This window comes from Vulpes lagopus, chromosome 9 (genome assembly GCF_018345385.1).
Source record: "Vulpes lagopus strain Blue_001 chromosome 9, ASM1834538v1, whole genome shotgun sequence".
Taxonomy (NCBI): Eukaryota; Metazoa; Chordata; class Mammalia; order Carnivora; family Canidae; genus Vulpes; species Vulpes lagopus.
The window spans coordinates 9,614,066-9,634,713 of record NC_054832.1 but is presented as its reverse complement, the minus strand read 5'-3'; the positions used below and the strand labels follow the sequence as shown (position 1 = coordinate 9,634,713).

Genomic DNA, 20,648 nt, shown 5'->3' with positions numbered 1-20,648 from the left:
CTGATACTTCCCACTCATTTTCTCTCCTTTCCCCTTAAATCCCTTTCACTACTTTTTATATTCCCCGAATGAATGAAACCATATGTTTGTCCTTTGACTGACTGACTTCCCTCAGCATAATAACCCTGCAATTCTATCCATGTTGAAGCAAATGGTGGGTATTTTGATTTCTAATTTGGGGATCCTAGACCCCCACTTTCCAGGATCCTTTTGTAAGAAACACTAGTAGCATCCTTATTTTTAATGAGAATTTTGTTTTTATGTGAAATTTTTAATTTGCTTTAATCTTATTTTTGAACTATAGAAGGTTTTGGCTATTTAAAAAACATTTTTTTGCCCTTTCAAAATGGTTTCTAAATGGGTGAGACTTCCTGGGCCATTTACTTATGTGTAAGCATTGGCAAAATAATAACAGTTTTCAAAAAGGCATTAAAAAAACCAATATTCCATGGTGTTCGTGAATACTTCTTCATACTAAGGGTTCTTAACAAGAAATTCTAAGTAAAGGAAAGTTTTAATTTCAGTTTCTTTTGTCTTCTATCAAATTAAAGGAACTTGCCGCTAGTCCTTTAGGTATACATAGATCTCCATTTCTGTTTATCTTTGAAGAATACCTTTTCTCCCTACAGTAAGATGCACCTGTACTTTTTGGCTAGCTTTGTGGTATATATACACCAAGATTTGCTCTGAAAAGTGGAAAATAAATTTTTGAAGGAAAGCTCCAGCAATCAATTTGTTGAAATATACTCCAGAGATGAAAACTGTCAGAACCCATAATGACTTGGCCACATGTTTCCCTAGTTGGGTATTCAGTCTCCTTTTGAGGATTAGGGTTTTGTTGTTGCTGTTGTTGTTTTGGGGTCAGCTAGAGTCTTTGTTAGACTATAGTTTAAGACTCTTAGAACACATAGTGCTTAGTATTTTACTTTCTCAGTTCCATTATAAATTCTACACAGTCTGATTTGTCTTTTGCCCTTTCTCTATTTTTCTGGCTTCTAATCATAATTTTTTAATTTATCTTTAACCACTCTATAATTCTCCCCTCCCCTGAAACCTGTTAATTGTACAAAGTAAGTATTTATGCAACAGAACCATGGTTTGCATGAGGAAGGTTGTTGTTCACATACTTTTGGTTCTCTTTAAAACATTTATATGTTTTAAAAGAGAAAACGTGATTCTTTTTATAATTTTTTTTAAAGCAGTCTCTTTGCCCAGTGTGGAGCCAACATGGGGCTTAATTCACAACTCTGAGATCAAGACCTGAGCTGAGATCAAGAATTGAATGCTTGACTGAGCCACCCTGGTACCAGTCTTTTTTCTAATCTTAGCAGTACTACCAACAATATCATAGAAGACATTTAGTCAGTATTTTATACGTTAAATAAGGGAATCACATACCATTTTAGTTTTTAATTCTAACTCATCTAATTACTTACCTCTGGAAATTGAGACACAGGAGTGCTGTACCCTCCTTCCAAGACTACCATCTAAGCACATTTGAAGAAGGCCTGTGGCAGGCAGGGTCCAGGGATACATACGGTCTTAGAAGTGGAGGTGAACCACATGTTACATCCTAACTGTGGTGGAGACAGGTATGAGTACTTTTCTTACCTGGTTGCAGCTCTGGTTTCTGTCATCCATTGGATCCTTTCTTATTTCTTGTTTAAGCCAACATCAGATGAAACGGAGAATTGTATTTTCTGGTTTTAGTATTTGTGGTAATTTCGTTCTATATGGTGGCTCCAGGTTTTCAAATGGAATCTTGTAGGATTATATTTTCTGAAACCCAGGATTATTCTATATTTTTTCTCTTTTAGATAACTCTGCTGAGTAATATTTAATTTTTTTCAGTTAAGTATGATAGTATACTATAAACTTAAATCTAAGTATAAATCTATAAGTTGACTAGGAGAATGTCTATTATTTTTTTTCTTTAAAAATTGTGATAGTGGAGAGAAAACAAATGTGGAGTATAGACAATCATTTGTTGACTCAGAAAAAAGTTTTTTGCAAAACCCTGTGGATAGTATATATCTCTGTGTAGGTTTGAAAGTATATCAGAAATTTGTCTGCATTGTGCCTGTCGTATAGCCAAGTATTGCCATGTAATGGAAAGAGCAATTTTTTTTTTACTTTATTTTTATTTTTTTAGATTTTTATTTATTGATTGATGAGAGACAGGCAGAGACACAGGCAGAGGGGGAAGCACACTCCCCGTGGGGATCCTGATGTGGGACTGGATCCTAGGACCCCGGGATCACGCCCTGAGCCAAAGGCAGATGCTCAACCACTGAGCCACCAGGCATCCGGAGCATCTTTTTAAAATAGAATTGAGCTTTAGTTCCATTTATTGCCTTTGTTGTCCTCTTTTTCCATAAGGTTTATGTGCCTGGGAATAAAGAACAAGTAGTGAAATTGAGAACGAAAGGAGAGAAGGTATGGAATTACAAGTGGAAAGAATCGTGTAATAAAATATTCCTCTAATGGATTAAAATCCTCTTAAAAGGAACTTTCCTGAAGATAAGACTATTTTATTCCCTTTTCTTTGACCCCATATCTAATTAGTCACCAAACTCTTGATGCTTCCTTTGTGCCACCTCCCACGTTTCTTCCTTTTTAAGCTGTGGGCCATTAGAAAATGCATTTTGGTTTTTCCATGTGTCATCCTCCATAGTGATGTTTGCATTGTTCCGTCTGACTATAATTGTCTCTCCCTGTCCCCAGTTTATCTTTATAGTTCAGTGTATTCGTTCTTCATGGGAGTTCTCAGCTCAAGTTCAGTGTCCTTCATAAAAATCTCTCTTCACTTGAGCTAGAAGTGCTTCTCTTTCTTTTGAACTTCTGTGAGTGACCCTTATAGATTGGATATCCCTTGTCCTTAGATGTTTTCCAAATCTTATTTCAAAATCAGTTTTTAAACCTTTGTCTTTTTACAAAATTACCTTTTTAATCCCCTGTAGTTCTTTACATAGTGGTTGTATACATGTTGAAGGGCAGGAATAACATCCATAATATAGGCTTTATGTATAGCATATACATGTATGTTTATGTGTCTATGTACATTTCTATATTAAGTTTTTGGTACTTGGGAGGGGTATGTATGAGTGGGACTGTAGTATTACTGAGTGTTTTTAGTTATTCTAACATTAACTGAATAAGTAACTTGACTTTTAATTTTAACCTTGGAGAAAATATATGTGTTGCTGACTTTTAATAGGGTTCTTTACTATAGAGCTACAGTTTTTGGAGTGATGAATTTTTAAAATCTTCTAATAGAATAACAGTCTGTCCCTTTTCACCTTGATTGTGGATGGCCGCCACTAGGTCTAAAAATAAAACATGAATTGTTTGAAGTGATTCAGTGGACATTGTCATCTGTTTGTTGAAGAAATCTTTTTCTGACATGTAGTGTTTTGTGGTGGACAGCGTACTTTCTTGATGATTATTTTGAATCTTATAACACATACCAGAGTAGATAATAAATTTATTTAATCTGTTAGTGAACTTTGGGTCATCATTTAATGAAGGAACATTTTTTTAAAAAAAGATTTTATTTATTTATTCATGAGAGACAGAGAGAGAGAGAGAGAGAGAGAGAGAGACAGGCAGAGGGAGAAGCAGGCTCCATGCAGGGAGCCAGATGCGGGACTGGATCCCGGGACTCCAGGATCATGTCCTGGGCTGAAGGCACGTGCTAAACCGCTGAGCCACCCAGGGATCCCTCTCAGTGAAGGAACATTTTAATAAATGTCTGCTATACGCCAGACACGCACAACAATGAATAAGGTATATGGACTTTATATCTGGTGGTAAAGGCAGGCATGTATATAAATAAGTATAATAAATTGCAAATATACAGTGAAGGCATAAATGACCTAAATCCTATGATCATAGCCATTCCCATTTAAAAGTATGAAATTTAGTAAGCCCTAAAAATGTCAGTGAATTCCCAGTATATTATTTGAAAGAATTAATTGAGATAATATAATTGCTGTGTAGAAGATGCAGATACCATTATATTCTGCTTCTATAGATCACAAAACAAACCTATTTTAAAGTCATACAGTTGGTCCCCATAATAGGAACCAAGCATTCTTTAACTTCAATTACAATGTTAGTAGTAACTTATTTTTGTTTTAGAGGATAGCTTTATCCAAGTTCCCAGTGCTATGTTGGTGTTTAATAATAGAGACAGTAATTAATAGTTAAACAGTGGAGGCTTTAGTAATTTCCAGTTAGATTTAACTTGTCATTGAAAGTATAAGTAGCTTATTTTAAACGGAGTCTTTATTAATCATCGAAATCCCCCAAACTCGCAGAGCTGCATAGGAAGACAAATGTCATTGCAAACCAGAAGTGCTCATCAGTTATGCAGAATTCTCCCAGAACCTTCATGGGCTTATGTGCCTGATTCATCCTCCTGTCATTTCAGGTCTGAGGTTTTCTGTGCAGCTACTCAGATCCTACTGTGAATGCCTCTGTGGGTCAGGGTGGGTTGGAAATTCATTTTAACACCTCACCATCGAAGAAGAAGAAGGTTGCCAGAGGTCAATACAGTCATACCTGTGTGTGATGAGGACCAGGAGACATTGGTGAATCCTCATGAGAACGATGGTAGGGGAACTCAGAAGAAATTCTTGGAGTGTCTTTAAAGAAGTGGTTAATTCAGCAGTATGCACAATTTGCTTAAAAATGTATTACATGGCTTCTACATTGTAGGTCCTGCATACATATATGGATTTATTAGTACCCCTCACCCTGAGAGGTAGGTAGAGTGGTTGTACTCAGCCCATTAATCAGAGTGCTCCGTGGGCCTGCCTGTACACTGGATGAGGCAGCTTGGTACTTTTGGGGGGTCAATTTTTTTGTTTCCATCTGTGCCCATGTTCCATTTTTCTGTAGTTACCACTTTGGGACTTCCTGTTTCCACTGGCATATCATAAGCAAAATTCTGAATTCCACCTGCTTCAGGAGAATAGGGGACTCCCTTCTTATGTACTAGAATTAAATGTAATGGAAGAATTCCTGTTTGTTGTTCAGACTTGCCAGTTGCATGAGGCATGCTGTGATATGCTTAGTCCTTTTGAAAGAGAAAGTTAGGAAGGGGTCAAAAATAGCATGGTTTGGGGCTCAGATGAGGAGTTTGTTGGAAGGGATTAGAAGAAAGGATGAGGAGGAATTGAAGGAATGCTTTAAGGAAAAAAGGTAAGTAGCTTTATTCTCCTATTAAACTTTAAAAATCTGCTTTTATTAGACTAGCAACATGTACTTTTGTAGTGTCTTGTTTAATCTCTTTGGTCTTGGCAGCAGAATTTGATATGGATATATTATCAGGTTCTTGATAGCTTTACACTTGATGTCAGCAACTAGTTAGATAAGTTACAGTCCATTAGTATCCTCTACTAATTAATTACAAGTGAAGTGAACCAAAGGTACTTCCTGAGCAGTAGGGAAAGGATCCAAAAGCAGGAAGATCGACTAGAAAATACTCTCCTACAACATGAAAGACTACATTCAAGTTCCTGCAGCAGAACTCGACAAGCCTTATGAATTGACTTCAACAAGGGAGTCAACCCCTTTTCTGTGGCTGAGTAGGTCCAGTTATTTCATTTTACTTGTTCTTGTGATGTTTATGAGTTTAGTATTCTCTTCTTTAAGTAGTTAATAATGTTTCTTTCATGATTACTGATGCCACAGTCATTTTAACCTTACGTTATCATCAATATGTGATCGCTTTATAGAAATCTCAATAAACTGAAAAATTTTAATTCTGGTTTCATATATCTTCTCTAAATAGGTAGCTTTTCATGTATAGTAAGTAGTCAAGAAGGTATTTCTTTTTTTTTTTTTAATTTTTTATTAACTTTTATTGGTGTTCAATTTACCAACATACAGAAAAACACCCAGTGCTCATCCCGTCAAGTATCCACCTCAGTGCCCGTCACCCATTCCCCTCCAACACCCGCCCTCCTCCCCTTCCACTACCCCTAGTTCATTTCCCAGAGTTAGGAGTCTTTATGTTCTGTCTCCCTTCCTGATATAAAGGAAGGGAAAAGAAATGTTGGGAAATATCAAGAAGGTATTTCTGTTTCATTTTGGGCCTTCTGGAAAAGGTCACTGTGATCATTACTTCCCTGTATGTCGTGCGTTCCTAGTCTGGGAGTCAGACTCAGTCTTCCAGTTGTGGTCATTTGTCACGGTTTGTGGAGAGCTAAAATGTTTAGTGTAGAAATTGTCTAGTACTTGCATAGTGTGGCATTTACCCTTTGAAGTCGTCTGGGCTGGACTCTGCTCAGCTGTGCTCCTTAGCAGCTGGGTGATCCTGGACAGATGGCCTCTCTAAGCATGTACCCTTTTAACCCCATACTGACTGTTTGGTGATTTCCTGTTTACTCATGTTTCTCTGAGTAGACCTGAGCTTTCTGAAAGTAGGAGCTGGATATGGTGTGTATTACAAGTTCACATCTTTTCTAAAACCTCTTTAAACCAATATATAATATCCAAAAGTGTCAATGTGAGGAAACCTAATAGCTCTTAATCTTTTCTTATTGAAAATAACATAATTTTCCATTTTGATGGGGAACTTGAAGCAGTGAGACTTGTTTTTCAGTCCCTTTGCAGTGGTAGCAATTCGAGCGTGCTATATTTGGCCTTGCATTAGTGTTAGCAGAGTATTTGTCTTAATCTTCTTATCAGGTTGCAAGCTTTTTTCATCATTGCATTACCTAGCTTGGTGCTCTGTATAATAACCACTCAGTACATATTTGATTTTATTTCATTAATATTTATCTGAAGTATTTTTATATTGGTTCTGATAGAGAAATACTACTTTAATTGCTTACTGGGCTTCTACCTCCCTCTCCTCCCTGCTTCTTTTCCTGTAATAATAGGACCAGTGTTTTTGTTTTTGGATTCAAAAAAGAGTTCAGGTGTTTTGGTGTTCATTAATCTGAAAAATTCCCCAGTAGACTCTGGAATTTTTTTTTTTTCTTCTGTTAAAGTAGAAAACATCCTGAACAATGGATGGCATTTTATACTACCAGCACGTGGTGCCAACTATATATTGCTGACATTAATTCACTATTTTTAAAATAAGTTTATAGACTCAAGGGCAGGGATCTTGTCTCTTACACTTTCTTATGTCTGTGGCATCTAGCATGGTCTTAGGCACGTAGTAGGTACAAATGAAGTATTTGGGTATTGACTGATTTGACCACTAGTCTGTGTGGTGTTGTGGGAGGAACATGGGGTTACAGAATTAGACACCAGACTCTCACCCAGACTTGCTGTTGAGTAAGTTACTGGGTCACTTCTGCTGCACTTCTCATGCCTGTAAAGTAATGGGAATAGTACTTCACCTGTTTTCTAGAAGTCTTTTTTTTTTTTAAATAAATTAATTTTTATTGGTGTTCAATTTACCAACATACAGAAAAACACCCAGTGCTCATCCCGTCAAGTGTCCCCCTCAGTGCCCGTCACCCATTCCCCCCCACCCCCCGCCCTCCTCCCCTTCCACCACCCCTAGTTCGTTTCCCCGAGTTAGGAGTCTTTATGTTCTGTCTCCCTTCCTGATATTTCCCACACATTTCTTCTCCCTTCCCTTATATTCCCTTTCACTATTATTTATATTCCCCAAATGAATGAGAACATACACTGTTTGTCCTTCTCTGATTGACTTACTTCACTCAGCATAATACCCTCCAGTTCCATCCACGTGGAAGCTAATGGTGGGTATTTGTCATTTCTAATGGCTGAGTAATATTCCATTGTATACATAGACCACATCTTCTTTATCCATTCATCTTTCGATGGACACCGAGGCTCCTTCCACAGTTTGGCTATTGTGGACATTGCTGCTAGAAACATCGGGGTGCAGGTGTCCCGGCGTTTCATTGCATCTGAATCTTTGGGGTAAATCCCCAGCAGTGCAATTACTGGGTCGTAGGGCAGGTCTATTTTTAACTCTTTGAGGAACCTCCACACAATTTTCCAGAGTGGCTGCACCAGTTCACATTCCCACCAACAGTGCAAGAGGGTTCCCTTTTCTCCACATCCTCTCCAACATTTGTGGTTTCCTGCCTTGCTAATTTTCCCCGTTCTCACTGGTGTGAGGTGGTATCTCATTGTGGTTTTGATTTGTATTTCCCTGATTGCAAGTGATGCAGAGCATTTTCTCATGTGCTTGTTGGTCATGTCCACGTCTTCCTCTGTGAGATTTCTCTTCATGTCTTTTGCCCATTTCATGATTGGATTGTTTGTTTCTTTGGTGTTGAGTTTAATAAGTTCTTTATAGATTTTGGAAACTAGCCCTTTATCTGATATGTCATTTGCAAATATCTTCTCCCATTCTGTAGGTTGTCTTTTAGTTTTGTTGACTGTATCCTTTGCTGTGCAAAAGCTTCTTATCTTGATGAAGTCCCAATAGTTCATTTTTGCTTTTGTTTCTTTTGCCTTTGTGGAGGTATCTTGCAAGAAATTACTGTGGCCAAGTTCAAAAAGGGTGTTGCCTGTGTTCTCCTCAAGGATTTTGATGGATAGAAATCTTATTATATATGCACAGTGCTCTGTGATCACTAAAGATGCTGCACACATCTTAAGTCTGTCTTGTTTTTATCACTTTATTAACTCTGTTGCCCTGCACATCTGGACTCAACCTTACTTGTTTTACCCATTGCTGGGTGCTCAGTTGACATTTGGTATATGACTGCGTGCATAAGTGATGTGTACTTAATGAGTAAAATGAGATCTGGAGAAGTTGTCTCTTGTCATAAGGTTACTCAATGAGATAGTAGAAGTGTGCTTAGATCCGAGTTCTCTTTAACTTCCAGCTCAAGCAGTCTTACGTACCATGTTTTGGTTTCTAAATATATACAAATGCACAGAGACACACATACCCCAGTTTCATGGAAATAATTTTATAAGGCTCCAGACCAGCATTCCTTTTACTAGTTTGAAGGAGAAGAAAACTGATCCCTCTCACTAACATGGTTCTTTCCAGATAGCTGATGTGCTTTACCTAAGACCATGTAGCCACTTAAGGGAAAGAATCGAAATGAACCCAGGTATTTTGGATCCCAATCCATTGCTCTTTCCAAGATACCAACTGAAACTTTACAGAGCAGCCTTTGAGCATTTTTGAAATTCCTGGACTTTGCTTTGAGGTTGTTTCCCCTTCTAGCGTAGTTCCTTATATGATGAATTCAGTAGATACACGTATTAATTGTTTTCACCAGCCATGCTGGGTGCAGACTGTCTTTCAAGATTGCTGTGGCTGGGGCTGTGAGTGGATTGGGCCAGGCATGGGAGTGGAGGTGGGCCAGTGGGATTGGAGGGTGCAGAAGTTGGTTGGACACAAGATTAGAAAGGAAGGGGGTACAGATTATATATTTGCTTTATAGGGTGAACTTGGTAGGAGTGTGTGTGTGTGTACACATGCACACACATACCCCTAAATGATTTGATTTGGAACTTTGGAATAATTCATTAATATATACTCACTTTGGCCTGTGTCTTTGGGGAGGAGAGAGGACATTTTTCATTTTAGTACTGGAATGTGCATTCCTGTTCTCTGTTACTAGCAGTTTGCAGTTTTTATTTTAAGTAACTAAGTAATATTCAGAAACGTGATTTTCGGGGTCAATTTACAATATGAGTAATCTTTGTACTTTGTGATTTTATTCTTTTTTGAACAGGAGTGTGTTGCTGCTGTTCTGCTTTGCGTCCTCGCTACAAACGCCTGGTGGACAACATATTCCCTGAAGATCCAAAAGTAATTTGATCTACATCTACTGATCCTTCTCTTTGCTGACCCATCCTTCCCCCCTGCTGACCTCCCTAAGGTTTCCCTAATTTCATTTCTCTACTTTTACCCCTAAATCTCATCATGTACACTACTATTTTTATATTTATCTTTTTCCCCCCTTACTTTTAAATGACCCATGCTTGCTTGTCTAATTTTCAGATCCTTTTCATAGATTAACGTACATTTGGAATGATGGACAGATGGTATTCTCTTGTCTAGAGAGTTCCTATATTTAATACTTTTCAAAAATTTATGAGCTAGTGCCAGGTTATTTGTACGAAAGGCTAAGAATATAACTGTGAACACAGACATGGTTTTCTGCTCTTACCAAGCTCACAGACAAGGAAATTGGCAATTACAGTATTGTGTGAAAGAAGCTGTGATAGAGAGATGAAGTACCCCGCACTCCTGGAGTAGGTCAGAATGGCACCTAATGTAGGCCTGGAGAACACAGGGCTGAAGGAAATGAAATCTAAGCTAAGGTCTGAAGAGTAAATAGTTTGTCCACACGGTTTTCAGAAGAGAATTGAGAGGTACAGGAATATTCCAGGCAGTTTGTTCTCTTTTTACTTAAATGCTTTAAAATTTTTATACTGGTTACTTTATTATGGAAGATTACTGTTTTCAGAGCAGCTGGATTTGAATGATTTTGTTTGATACTGCCCTAAGTTTTCCAAGATTCCTTTAGTCTAATGTTAAATGGATATGAACAACAAAAAAATACTAGATAGGTTTGATTGCCTTATTTTATCTTTTTTTTAAAAAAAATATTTATTCATGAGAGACACAGAGAGAGAGAGGCAGAGACACAGGCAGAGGGAGAAGCAGGGAGCCCGATGTGGGACTCGATCCCTGGCCTCCAGGACCACGCCCTGGGCCGAAGGCAGGTGCTAATAAACCTCTGAGACACCCAGGGATCCCCGATTGCCTTATTTTAAATTGTAGCCAGGACAGATGCCTGACTAGCTTAGTCCACAGACATGTGATTTTTGGTCTCAGGGTTATGGTTATAGGTTCAAGTCTCATGTTGGGTGTAGAGATTACATGAAAATTTAAAGTGTTTACAAAAAAATAAATATAGCCAATTATAGAAACCTTATTGTTATCTTAACATTAATTTATATATTTCATGATATATGAAATATCTCATTTTTAATAAAATTTGATCTAAATGTTCAGCCATTTAAAAGAGGTTAATCTTACATACTATTGGCTGCCAGATACCTGGATAATTTGTGGCAGATAAAAGCCCTAAGGTATGGTACCTGCCTTTAGTAGCTTTCCATCCATTAACTGATGTAAAGCAACTGCATACTAAGTATTAAATCACAGTGCATAAGTCAGTAAGCAAAATGTTAAGTAAAACAGGTGGTAAAGTTTTTGCCTTTAAAGCAGAGAGATTTTACTATGGATGGCATTCTTTGGGATGCATTCTCGGAGGAAATGAGATTTGCTGAGCTTTGAAGGATGTGTGCCATCTGGAGAAGTGAGATTAGTCTCTTTGTTGCAAGTGAGGGGTCTCAATAGAAAAGGCAAAGGGGTGCAGGAGAAAGCAAGGGGTACATTTGAGATCAAGAACCTTCGAAAAAGGTTTATATAGCCTCATTGTAGAGAGCGATGGGTAGTAATCTTGTTGACCACAATTTCTGATTTGAAATTCTAGTCATGTCATTTAATAGACTGAATATTCAGATCATTGCCCTGAGGAATCTGGGACACATGGTTACTGAAGATAAGGTGGAGACCAGACTTTGGAGAAATGTGAATGACAGACAAAGCTTCTGCTTTATCTATTTTAACTACGAGGCAGTGAGAGAGTTTTGAACACTTGTGACCATGAGAGTGATGACAGATAGATTAGATTACATTAGTGATGACAGGTAGAGAATGGTTGTAGAAAGAATCTTTATTTTTGTCAGGTACTGATTGATTGAATGCCAAGCATTTGGATAAGATTTGTTAAATGGAGATTTATAAAATGATTTTTAAAAAATTTACGTGAACCTTGGCATATGTGTGGTAATCATACCCATTTGGCCTTATTCATTTTAATTTATTGACCACCACCAAAAAAATATTGTAGTATAACTAAAACAGATCAGGCAGTGGGTGCCCAGAGTGCAGAGGTCTACATATTCTAGTCCCTGCCTTGAAAGAGTGATCCCGTGAAGGGGACAAATAACCAGACCATTTCTTATAATTACTAGCCTTGTGATCTTGGACAGGTGCCTCAGTTTCTCATCATGAAATGGAAATTATAAATAGTATCTATTTCATAAGATTCTCGTGAGTATTAAATGAGTTAATATAATTCTTTGCTCACCTGTTCTTCCCTAGTGTCTATGACAGTGCCTGGCACATGGTTAGCACTTGATTATTCATTTAATGAGTGAAAAACAGTACAATAAAATAGATTAGGATAAGTACATTGAGCTAAAGGAACGTATAGGAAGAGCCTCGCAACCCAAGCTTTGAAGGACATTTGGGAGGGTGCATTGAAGGCTTTTTGGAGGACCTTGAGATCTTCAAGATGAGTAGGAGTTATCCAGGTGAGTTAGAGAAGCATCCCCAGGCAGCATTGAGTTGAGTGAGAGAAGTTATGCACAGATGAGTCAAACTATGATTCCTTCAGTGCATGCTGCTTTTTATAATGTTGAAAAGCAGAGCAGTTGTTGCCTTGGGAGGAAGAGATGAACTGCAAAGAATATGAGGAATCCTTAGCAAATGATAGAAATGTTTGTATCTTGTATGTATGTATGTATGTATGTATGTATTTATTTAAATATTTTATTTATTTATTCATGAGAGACACAGAGAGAGAGAAAGGCAGAGACACAGGCAGAGGGAGAAGCAGATTCCATACAAGGAGCCAGACGTGGGACTCGATCCTGGATCTCCAGGATCACACCCTGGGCTGAAGGCAGCATTAAACCACTGAACCACCCGGGCTGCCCTGTATTTTGTTTTTTAGTGGTGGTTTTATAGATACACAACTGTCATAGTTCAAAATATGTACTTGGATATAGTTTATTGTATATTAAATATTCTTCAGCAAAATTAGTAAGGGATAAAAAAATGGATTAGAGGAACTTGTATTCAACTGATGATGTGTAGGAACCAATACAAAAGGAGAGGTTAAAAAAACAAGAAAGAGAGAGGCTAAACTGTTGGAGCCATGAAAGGCAAACAGCAAGAACATAGGCAAACTGATTTCTCCAAGATGAGTCCTCCAAAAATAGGGCACTTTCACTTTGCATGTGGCATGGTTTCTTAATTCAGCTTCTTTTGACCTTTTGATCCAGTTAATTATTTGCTGTTGGGTTAGCCTATGCATTTTGGGATGTTTATTGGCATGCCGAGCCTCTACCACAGATGCTAGTACACCCACCACCCAGCGGTGACAACCCAAAATGTTTCCAGACACTGCCCTGGGATAGGAAGTCACCCTGGTTGAAAACCACTGGTCTAGAGGGCACTGAGAAAGCAGGGGTATTTTGCCAGTAAATTCTAATCCAATGATTTCCATCTTCTCTGAGAGGAAGAAGAGCTCATTTGATGTCAGAGAGGGTAGAAAGGGGGCAAAGTAGCAAGTTTGAGGAAAACCAAGTAGGTAAAAATAGGAGGGACTGGTGATGGAGCAGTGGCAAAACAGAACATGGAGGGGTCAGCTGAAAATGTAGATTGTAAAATTTTTAGTTGTAGAGTCACCATTTAATATAATTTCTATCTGCCTTCCCATGTCCTCCACCAGTCCTAAACAACATTTAGTTATATGAACTATATATGACCAACAAGTGTAGACTGATCATTGATTTATTGTCTGAGAGTGAGGAGCACGCCTGTCACCTTTTAGAGGGCAGAGACAAATGAGAGTTTGCCAGTTCCATACCAGGGGCCTCTTGTTTTCTTTAATAGGTTGGCTGAGTAGAGATTCATGCAGTTCTTAATACTTTCTCATTTATTAATTAAAAGAAGGCTTTATAATGATAATCAAGTTTTGAGTCATTTTAACATGTTCACTGTTGTATATGTAAAGGAGTAAAATAGGCTTAACAGCATAGTATAAGATTTTAAAATTGAAATAAATCTGTTTGAAATCTTTTCAGTAAAATTCATTCCATTCCCTACATATTGCAGTTAGTTGAGCTGTTTCTCTATTTAGGAAAGTGTTAGAATAATTCATTGTATGTGAAGGTATATTTAAATATTCTGCCTAAATGGGGGCATTTTTTTAACTTTCTGAAAATTGTATATCCAGAATGGTAAATATTTACAGTAAGGAGGTTATAGCCAGAAAGGTTTAGCATAACGGATTAATCATGAATCCAAAAAGGGGACATGTGAATGAAGCAAACAACACTTAGGAGTACAAAAAATAACTTTGTTGTTCTTATTTTTAGGATGGCCTTGTTAAAGCAGACATGGAGAAATTGACATTTTATGCAGTATCTGCTCCAGAGAAACTGGATCGAATTGGTTCTTACTTAGCAGAAAGGTTGAGCAGGGATGTTGTCAGACATCGTTCTGGGTAAGGAAACTAATTGCTGCTTAATACGGTATCTCTGAGAACTCCTCCTAGGCTAAATAATTCTATGTATTGTTTTGTCATCTAGTCATGCAAAGATAACATGTAGAGGATAAAACCCTGTAATATTTTGAGGATATGTGTAATGCCATAGATACTTGCAGCTTTTATTACTTTCCTGATGGTCATGTTTTTTTTTTGTTTGTTTGGTTGTTTGTTTGTTTGTTTTATGGTCATGTTTTAAGAATAGACACATACAAGCCAATAGAGTTGCCTTTAGCTTAAGCATCCATAAGTTTTTGGTATTTTAATATTTCTTTAATGGAAATAGTAGAAATTGACTCCTTTAGTGTATTTTTACCTATCAGTAGTAGAATAATAAAAGAGAACATTAGGCTCAGATATTAAGGTCCAGAGAATGTAAGTGTGCTAATTTGGAACTGTGCTAGCTATATACTTACCTATAAATAAAGGTCTGCCATCTTAATCCATTCTCTGTGCTTAACAGTAGTAACTCGGATAATTTGGGTTATAAATAGTTTTCCATATTCATTTTATGATTCTAGTTTTCTTAGAGTAGTTCATTCTTCAAGTGATACTGGTTTTCTCTACTTCTCTATTATTACCTTTTAGAACATTTTAGCAATCTAGAATTATTGAAACAAAGTTATCTAAAGTCAATTTTAATTTTTAGTGTAAGCTTTAAAATCTGATGAATTGTAAGGTTAAATTTATTAGCTGTTTCCTTATGATACTCTGTTGTTGCTGGTGATGTTTTATACTCAGATTTACAAATAGATTATATTGGAAACTTTAGACACATTGCTTATAGTAACTTTTTTGGGTCATATACAAAGATAGATGGTTAGAAGTCTGGAAAATAGAAAATGTCCATGTTTCCAAAGAAAAACATACACAAAGCTAATGTTAAGGTAGCTCTGAAGAGTTTGGAAAGGAGAAGAAAATGGAGTAGTACAGCATAGTTTTTGTACACTTCAGCATGAGGGTTATTATATAATCTGTGATCATTAGTGTTTGTGACAAATAAGATTTTACTTAGGAACCACTAAATTTGCCTTTCTCTGTTCTGTGCATTTGCATATAATTATTCCAATGAAAAGCACCTAGGAGAATTTAGAGAGCTAGAAATGCTTTGACATTATTTTTCTCTTACACTTAGGTATGTTTTAATTGCTATGGAGGCGTTGGACCAACTTCTTATGGCTTGCCATTCTCAAAGCATTAAGCCATTTGTAGAAAGCTTTCTTCATATGGTAGCAAAGCTGCTAGAATCCGGGGAACCAAAGCTTCAAGTTCTTGGAACAAATTCTGTGAGTAAAACTGTTCTCTAACTTTCAGGTTAATTAGCGTATCTAGACTTGATCGCTTCTTAGAATGTTTTTACCTCTAAATAAAATGCTCTTGTGAGGGACATGTGGACAGACAACGCAGATGTGGTTGGTTAGAACCTTGTTCTTAGGGGTGTCTGGCTGATGGAGTCAGTGGAGTGTGCAACTTGATCTCGAGGTTGTGTATTCGAGCCCCACTTGGGGTATATATAGAGGTTATTTAAAGATAAGATCTTAAAAAAAAAAGAATAGTCTAGTTTTTTCTGTTGTTCCTTGTGAAATATGTGATACTAACCAATCGTAAGGAGCATCAGGAAATCTGTTGGCCATAAAGTAAGTTCTTCAAACTCAGAGGCAGTATGATCTTCTATAAATGATCATTTGGTCTCTGTTGTTACTTGCGACTTTCAATAAGCGAAAAGTGAATAAAGTTTCCCCTTCTAAAAATTTTCCAGAACATTTAAAATTTTAATGGTCATTTAAAAAACTTCTGATTTATTTAAAAGTAATATGCTTATTGTAGCACATTAGGAAAATCAAAACAATATGAAAGAGTAAACAAGACTCCTGAAATTCCAATATCTAGAAGTAGTCTTTCAATATTTTTCTTTTTTCAATATATATTAGAAAGTGGGAAACAAATTATAGGTAAACCTCTGTGTGTTTTTTTCCCCCATTTACATTTTTGAGCATTCCCTGATACAATTTAAGGTTTATTTTCATGAAAACAGGGATACTTGGTGTAATATTTTCTGAAACTTTACATGGTCAGTGTGTAGTATGGAAATCCTGACAATTGGAGTCCAGTCAAATCCCTGCACTCTAATGCCAGTTCCACCACTTATTAAAGTGTCACTTTGAACAAATGATTTCACCTCTTTAACTTCAGTGTTCCTATCTGTAAACTGAGGATAATGATATATTCCTTACAGGGCCGTTGGAATGATTAAATCGTGTCAAAACATGTAGCACAGAATATGGCACACAATAGGTAGTGAATGTCAGTTTAATGTCAACCAGGTGTAGTATTTGTGACCTTTTTCTAGATAACATGAATCATATAAAATTATCATTTAAAAACTGAGAACTTAGCTCTGGTGGAATTAATTTGAATTGTTTTGGTATCATAATTTCATTTTCTCACATTGATTCTATCCTTATTTCAGTTTAGTTTTCAGGAAAGAATTGGTAAATTTGGTTGAATCCTTCTTTTGGGTATAGCCTTTCAAGCCATCAGCCTATATATCCTGACAGGTGTTTGCATATATTTAAATTTGCATGTAAAATATGTTGCTTTGGGCTGTACACAGAAGTAACATATCAATGAATGGAAAGCTAATGAAAAAAGAAAATACGTAATAAGGAGCCTTAGGGCCAGGTCTGTGACACAGGTAGGGTATTTGAAAATTCCCAAATGTGTAGATATTTCTTTTTTGTTTCTAGAAAGGAGTTAGAATGGATTTTATCATCTCAGTATTTTCTTCTCTGTTGAGTGTACATTTCCTTCAGTTTATGTTCCCTTTCCATGTCCCATCTTATTGGTATGAATATTACTCATTCGTGTGTTAAGTCACAGCTGTCATGGAAGATTTGCTGCTCATGATTAAAGAATAAAATTTTCTGCAGGTTTGGGCCTGAGGTTATCACTGAAGCATAGTCAGTATCTAGGAAATGGAGAAGAGCTTTAGAGTAAGACCTTTGCTTCTAGAGAGTGGGGTCACTCACTCAAAAGAAACTGAATTAAAGTGTTAAAGTTAATATTTATAATGCTATATTCTTGATTTTCTCAAGTTTATTAAAAAATTCCTTTTATCTATATGTGGCATTTGTGGTATCTTATGTGTTTCATTTGCAGCTTATTTGATAGTTCTTGTTAATATACCAAATAATAGATGAAAGTAAATGTGTTTCATATGTTCAAAAAGGCACTAACATGTTTATATTGGTTTTTGGTTTTTTTTATTAGTTTGTCAAATTTGCAAATATTGAAGAAGACACACCATCCTATCACAGACGTTATGACTTCTTTGTATCTCGCTTCAGTGCCATGTGTCATTCCTGTCATAGTGATCCAGAAATACGAACAGAGTATGTATTATTTTACTCTTATGGCTTATTATTTTTAACTAGCTTTTAGTGGGCAAGCTATAGTGTTGGTTTACACAAATCAAAACAAATGGAGAAAGGTATTTTAAGACGGTGAAAGAAAGCTGAGAAGTGATTTACTAATTGTTTTCAGATACAAACATGCTGACATGCCATAGGTATAATGAATTTTCCTCAGTTTAGTATTGGCCATATAGAGTTAATGGTGTTATTCCTTTTTTATGAGTGTAGAGCCTTAGAAGGAAGAGATAACTGTGTAACTATCTAACTAATTTCCTCTTTTTTCCAGTTACCATTAAAATCTTTTTTTTCTCTCCCTAACGGACATTTTTAAAATGTTTTATAAAATTTGTCTCTGTTATGGGGCACCTAGGTGGCTCGGTTGAGTGTCCGACTCTTGATTTCAGCTCTTGTCATGACCTTGGGGTCCAGGGATTGGCAGGATAGGGCTCTGTGCTCAGCTGGGAGTCTGCTTAAGGTTCTCCTTGTCCTTCTGCTTCCTCCAACCCCTCACCAGTTCCCAAAATGAATCTCAATGAATGCCTCTCACTGAGGCATTCTCAAATGCCTCTCAAATGAATCTTAAAAAAAAAAAAAAAAAAAAAAAATTTGTCCCTGTTCTCAGAGGCTGACGTTAACTTTTTAATGGGGGCAAAAAGGTATAAAGATTACTTAAAGAAAAGGATATATATTTTTTTAAGATTCTGACAGTTTTGTTTCCTTTTAAAATATAGTAGATATGCAGAATATAGTATTTTTTTTGTTTAGTATTATGAAGAGTAGTAAACTATACACAGGTGTTTCTCAAATTTTGGTTGAAGTGAGTTTCACATATAAACCATTGTGGGTGAAAAGTGTTTGTGATATCCACAGTATTTATGAAAGGACATACTTAATAAGTTCAAAATTTAGGGGTATATGGGTGGCTCAGTCAGTTAAGTGGCCAGCTCTTATTTCTACTCAGGTCATGCATCATCTCAGGGTCCTAAGATCAAGCCACAGATTGGGCTCCACGCTCAGTGGGGAGTCTCCTTGGGATTTTCTCTCTCCTTCCCCTTCCCCCAAATAAATAAATAAACCTTTAAAAAAAAGTTCAAAATTAATTACTTAAGATGTCTTATTTTTAGGTATGTACTGCCCCCTAGTGAAAGATCTTGTCTTTTGAAGATATTTTCACCTAATGTTTTTGACTAATATTTACAAAAAGAAACTTGAAATTTTTCTAAATACAAATGAAAAAGCCTTGTACTTTTTCCCAATTTTGGATCTTTCCAGAATTATATGATATATGAATTCCAAAATGGCATTTTGTTTGAATTGCTATGAAACAAATCAATGAGTGAGCTAAAATGCTTTTAATATACAGGGTTCAGTTTTTTTCCTCTGCTTTGTTGTAAGTAAAAGTCCTTTTGATTTTCTTCTAGCATATTAATACTCCTTTTTTAGATTCTTTGTTACTTATCATTCCCTTTATTTTCAGCAAAACTGTATCAAATAGAATTCAGGGGGCTAGTAAACAGGGCTGAAAACTTAAGATTTTCTTAACATATTTACCCTGCAGAAATGGTTTCCACCTATAAAGTTGTGTGTGATAATTTTAAGCTCTATTTTCCTAAGCAGCCTTTAGTTATGGTAGCACTTATCATTAGCATCATAATAATAGCAGGAACACCCAACACTTACTAATTTACTGTGTGCCAGTTTATTTTATTTAATACTTCAATGGCTAACCACTGTACATAAATTAACTCATTAACTCATTTAGGTCCTTAGAACATTCCTGTGCTTTAGGCAAGACAAATTCTATTTTACTGATGAGGAAACTATAAAATTCCTTTAAGGTCATGACTAGAATATATTGGTTAGGCCAGATCCTGATCTGAATTGGGTGTCAGCTGTGTATCTGTAGTAGCTATAGATCATTCCCCTCCTTTTGAACGAGGGCATCACCATCTGCTGCCCTCCCAATTTTGGCTTCTGTGTCACCACGAGGCATCAGCCCCCACCCCCCCCCCCCTTGTTTGTTTGTGTGCTCCATGCCATCTCATGCTTGGTCCTTTCATCACCCAAGGAGTAACAGCAGGCTAACCAAGCAGACACCACAACAGTCGTATTAGGCTTGCCTGCTTGTGATAACTGTACGAGAGTCTCTCAAGTGACATGTATAGACAGCTTCCAGATAGGGAAAATCTGTCTTTATGTCTCCTGTTCACTTTCTTACCTGTTCATTATCCTGTTATCCTGTTCTCCGTTGCCATTCCTGAATGCCTATGTTATGTCCTCATGGGTTTGTAAAGCACAGTCACCCCCTTCCCCATATCTTTCATTCTTCAAAACCTGTAACTATTAGAAGACTATGCGGGGTAAGCTGAATAAACCTCTATTGGTGAATATTTCCAGTAGTAGCAAAAAAGGCGGTAAATGATAATCAAGGGCAGGAGAGGTTCTTTTTTTTTTTTTTTAATTTTATTTATTTATGATAGTCATCACAGAGAGAGAGAGAGAGAGAGAGGCAGAGACATAGGCAGAGGGAGAAGCAGGCTCCATGCAGGGAGCCTGACGTGGGATTCGATCCTGGGTCTCCAGGATCGTGCCCTGGGCCAAAGGCAGGTGCTAAACCGCTGCGCCACCCAGGGATCCCGGCAGGAGAGGTTCTCTCCCTGTGTGGATAGATTTTCGGCCACACGTATATGTGATATGTGTGTGTGTGTGTGTGTGTGTGTGTGTGTGTGTGTGTGTGTTTAAAAATGGCTGAGGTTATCTGTACTCCCATTTTGATAGTTCTCATTTGTCACAATACCTTTATGGGAACCTGTTTAGTCTTCCATCTGTGTGGACTGTGGGAAGTGAGAGGCCTTTGGGGAGA

The 20,648-nt window shown here is 37.0% G+C and overlaps 1 protein-coding gene across 3 annotated transcripts in view; it reads left to right on the top strand.

Moving 5' to 3' along the window:
- Positions 1-20,648, top strand: part of EFR3A (EFR3 homolog A) — a 105,887-nt gene that overhangs the window by 28,623 nt on the left and 56,616 nt on the right. For 2 of the 3 annotated variants that reach the window (XM_041768894.1, XM_041768895.1), the window contains exons 2-5: positions 9,693-9,769; positions 14,203-14,330; positions 15,508-15,658; positions 17,643-17,764. In XM_041768894.1, coding sequence (XP_041624828.1) covers positions 9,693-9,769; positions 14,203-14,330; positions 15,508-15,658; positions 17,643-17,764 — 478 coding nt within the window. Of the gene's footprint in view, positions 1-9,692; positions 9,840-14,202; positions 14,331-15,507; positions 15,659-17,642; positions 17,765-20,648 lie in introns of those variants that run through there. The other variant, XM_041768896.1, reaches the window with a different exon arrangement.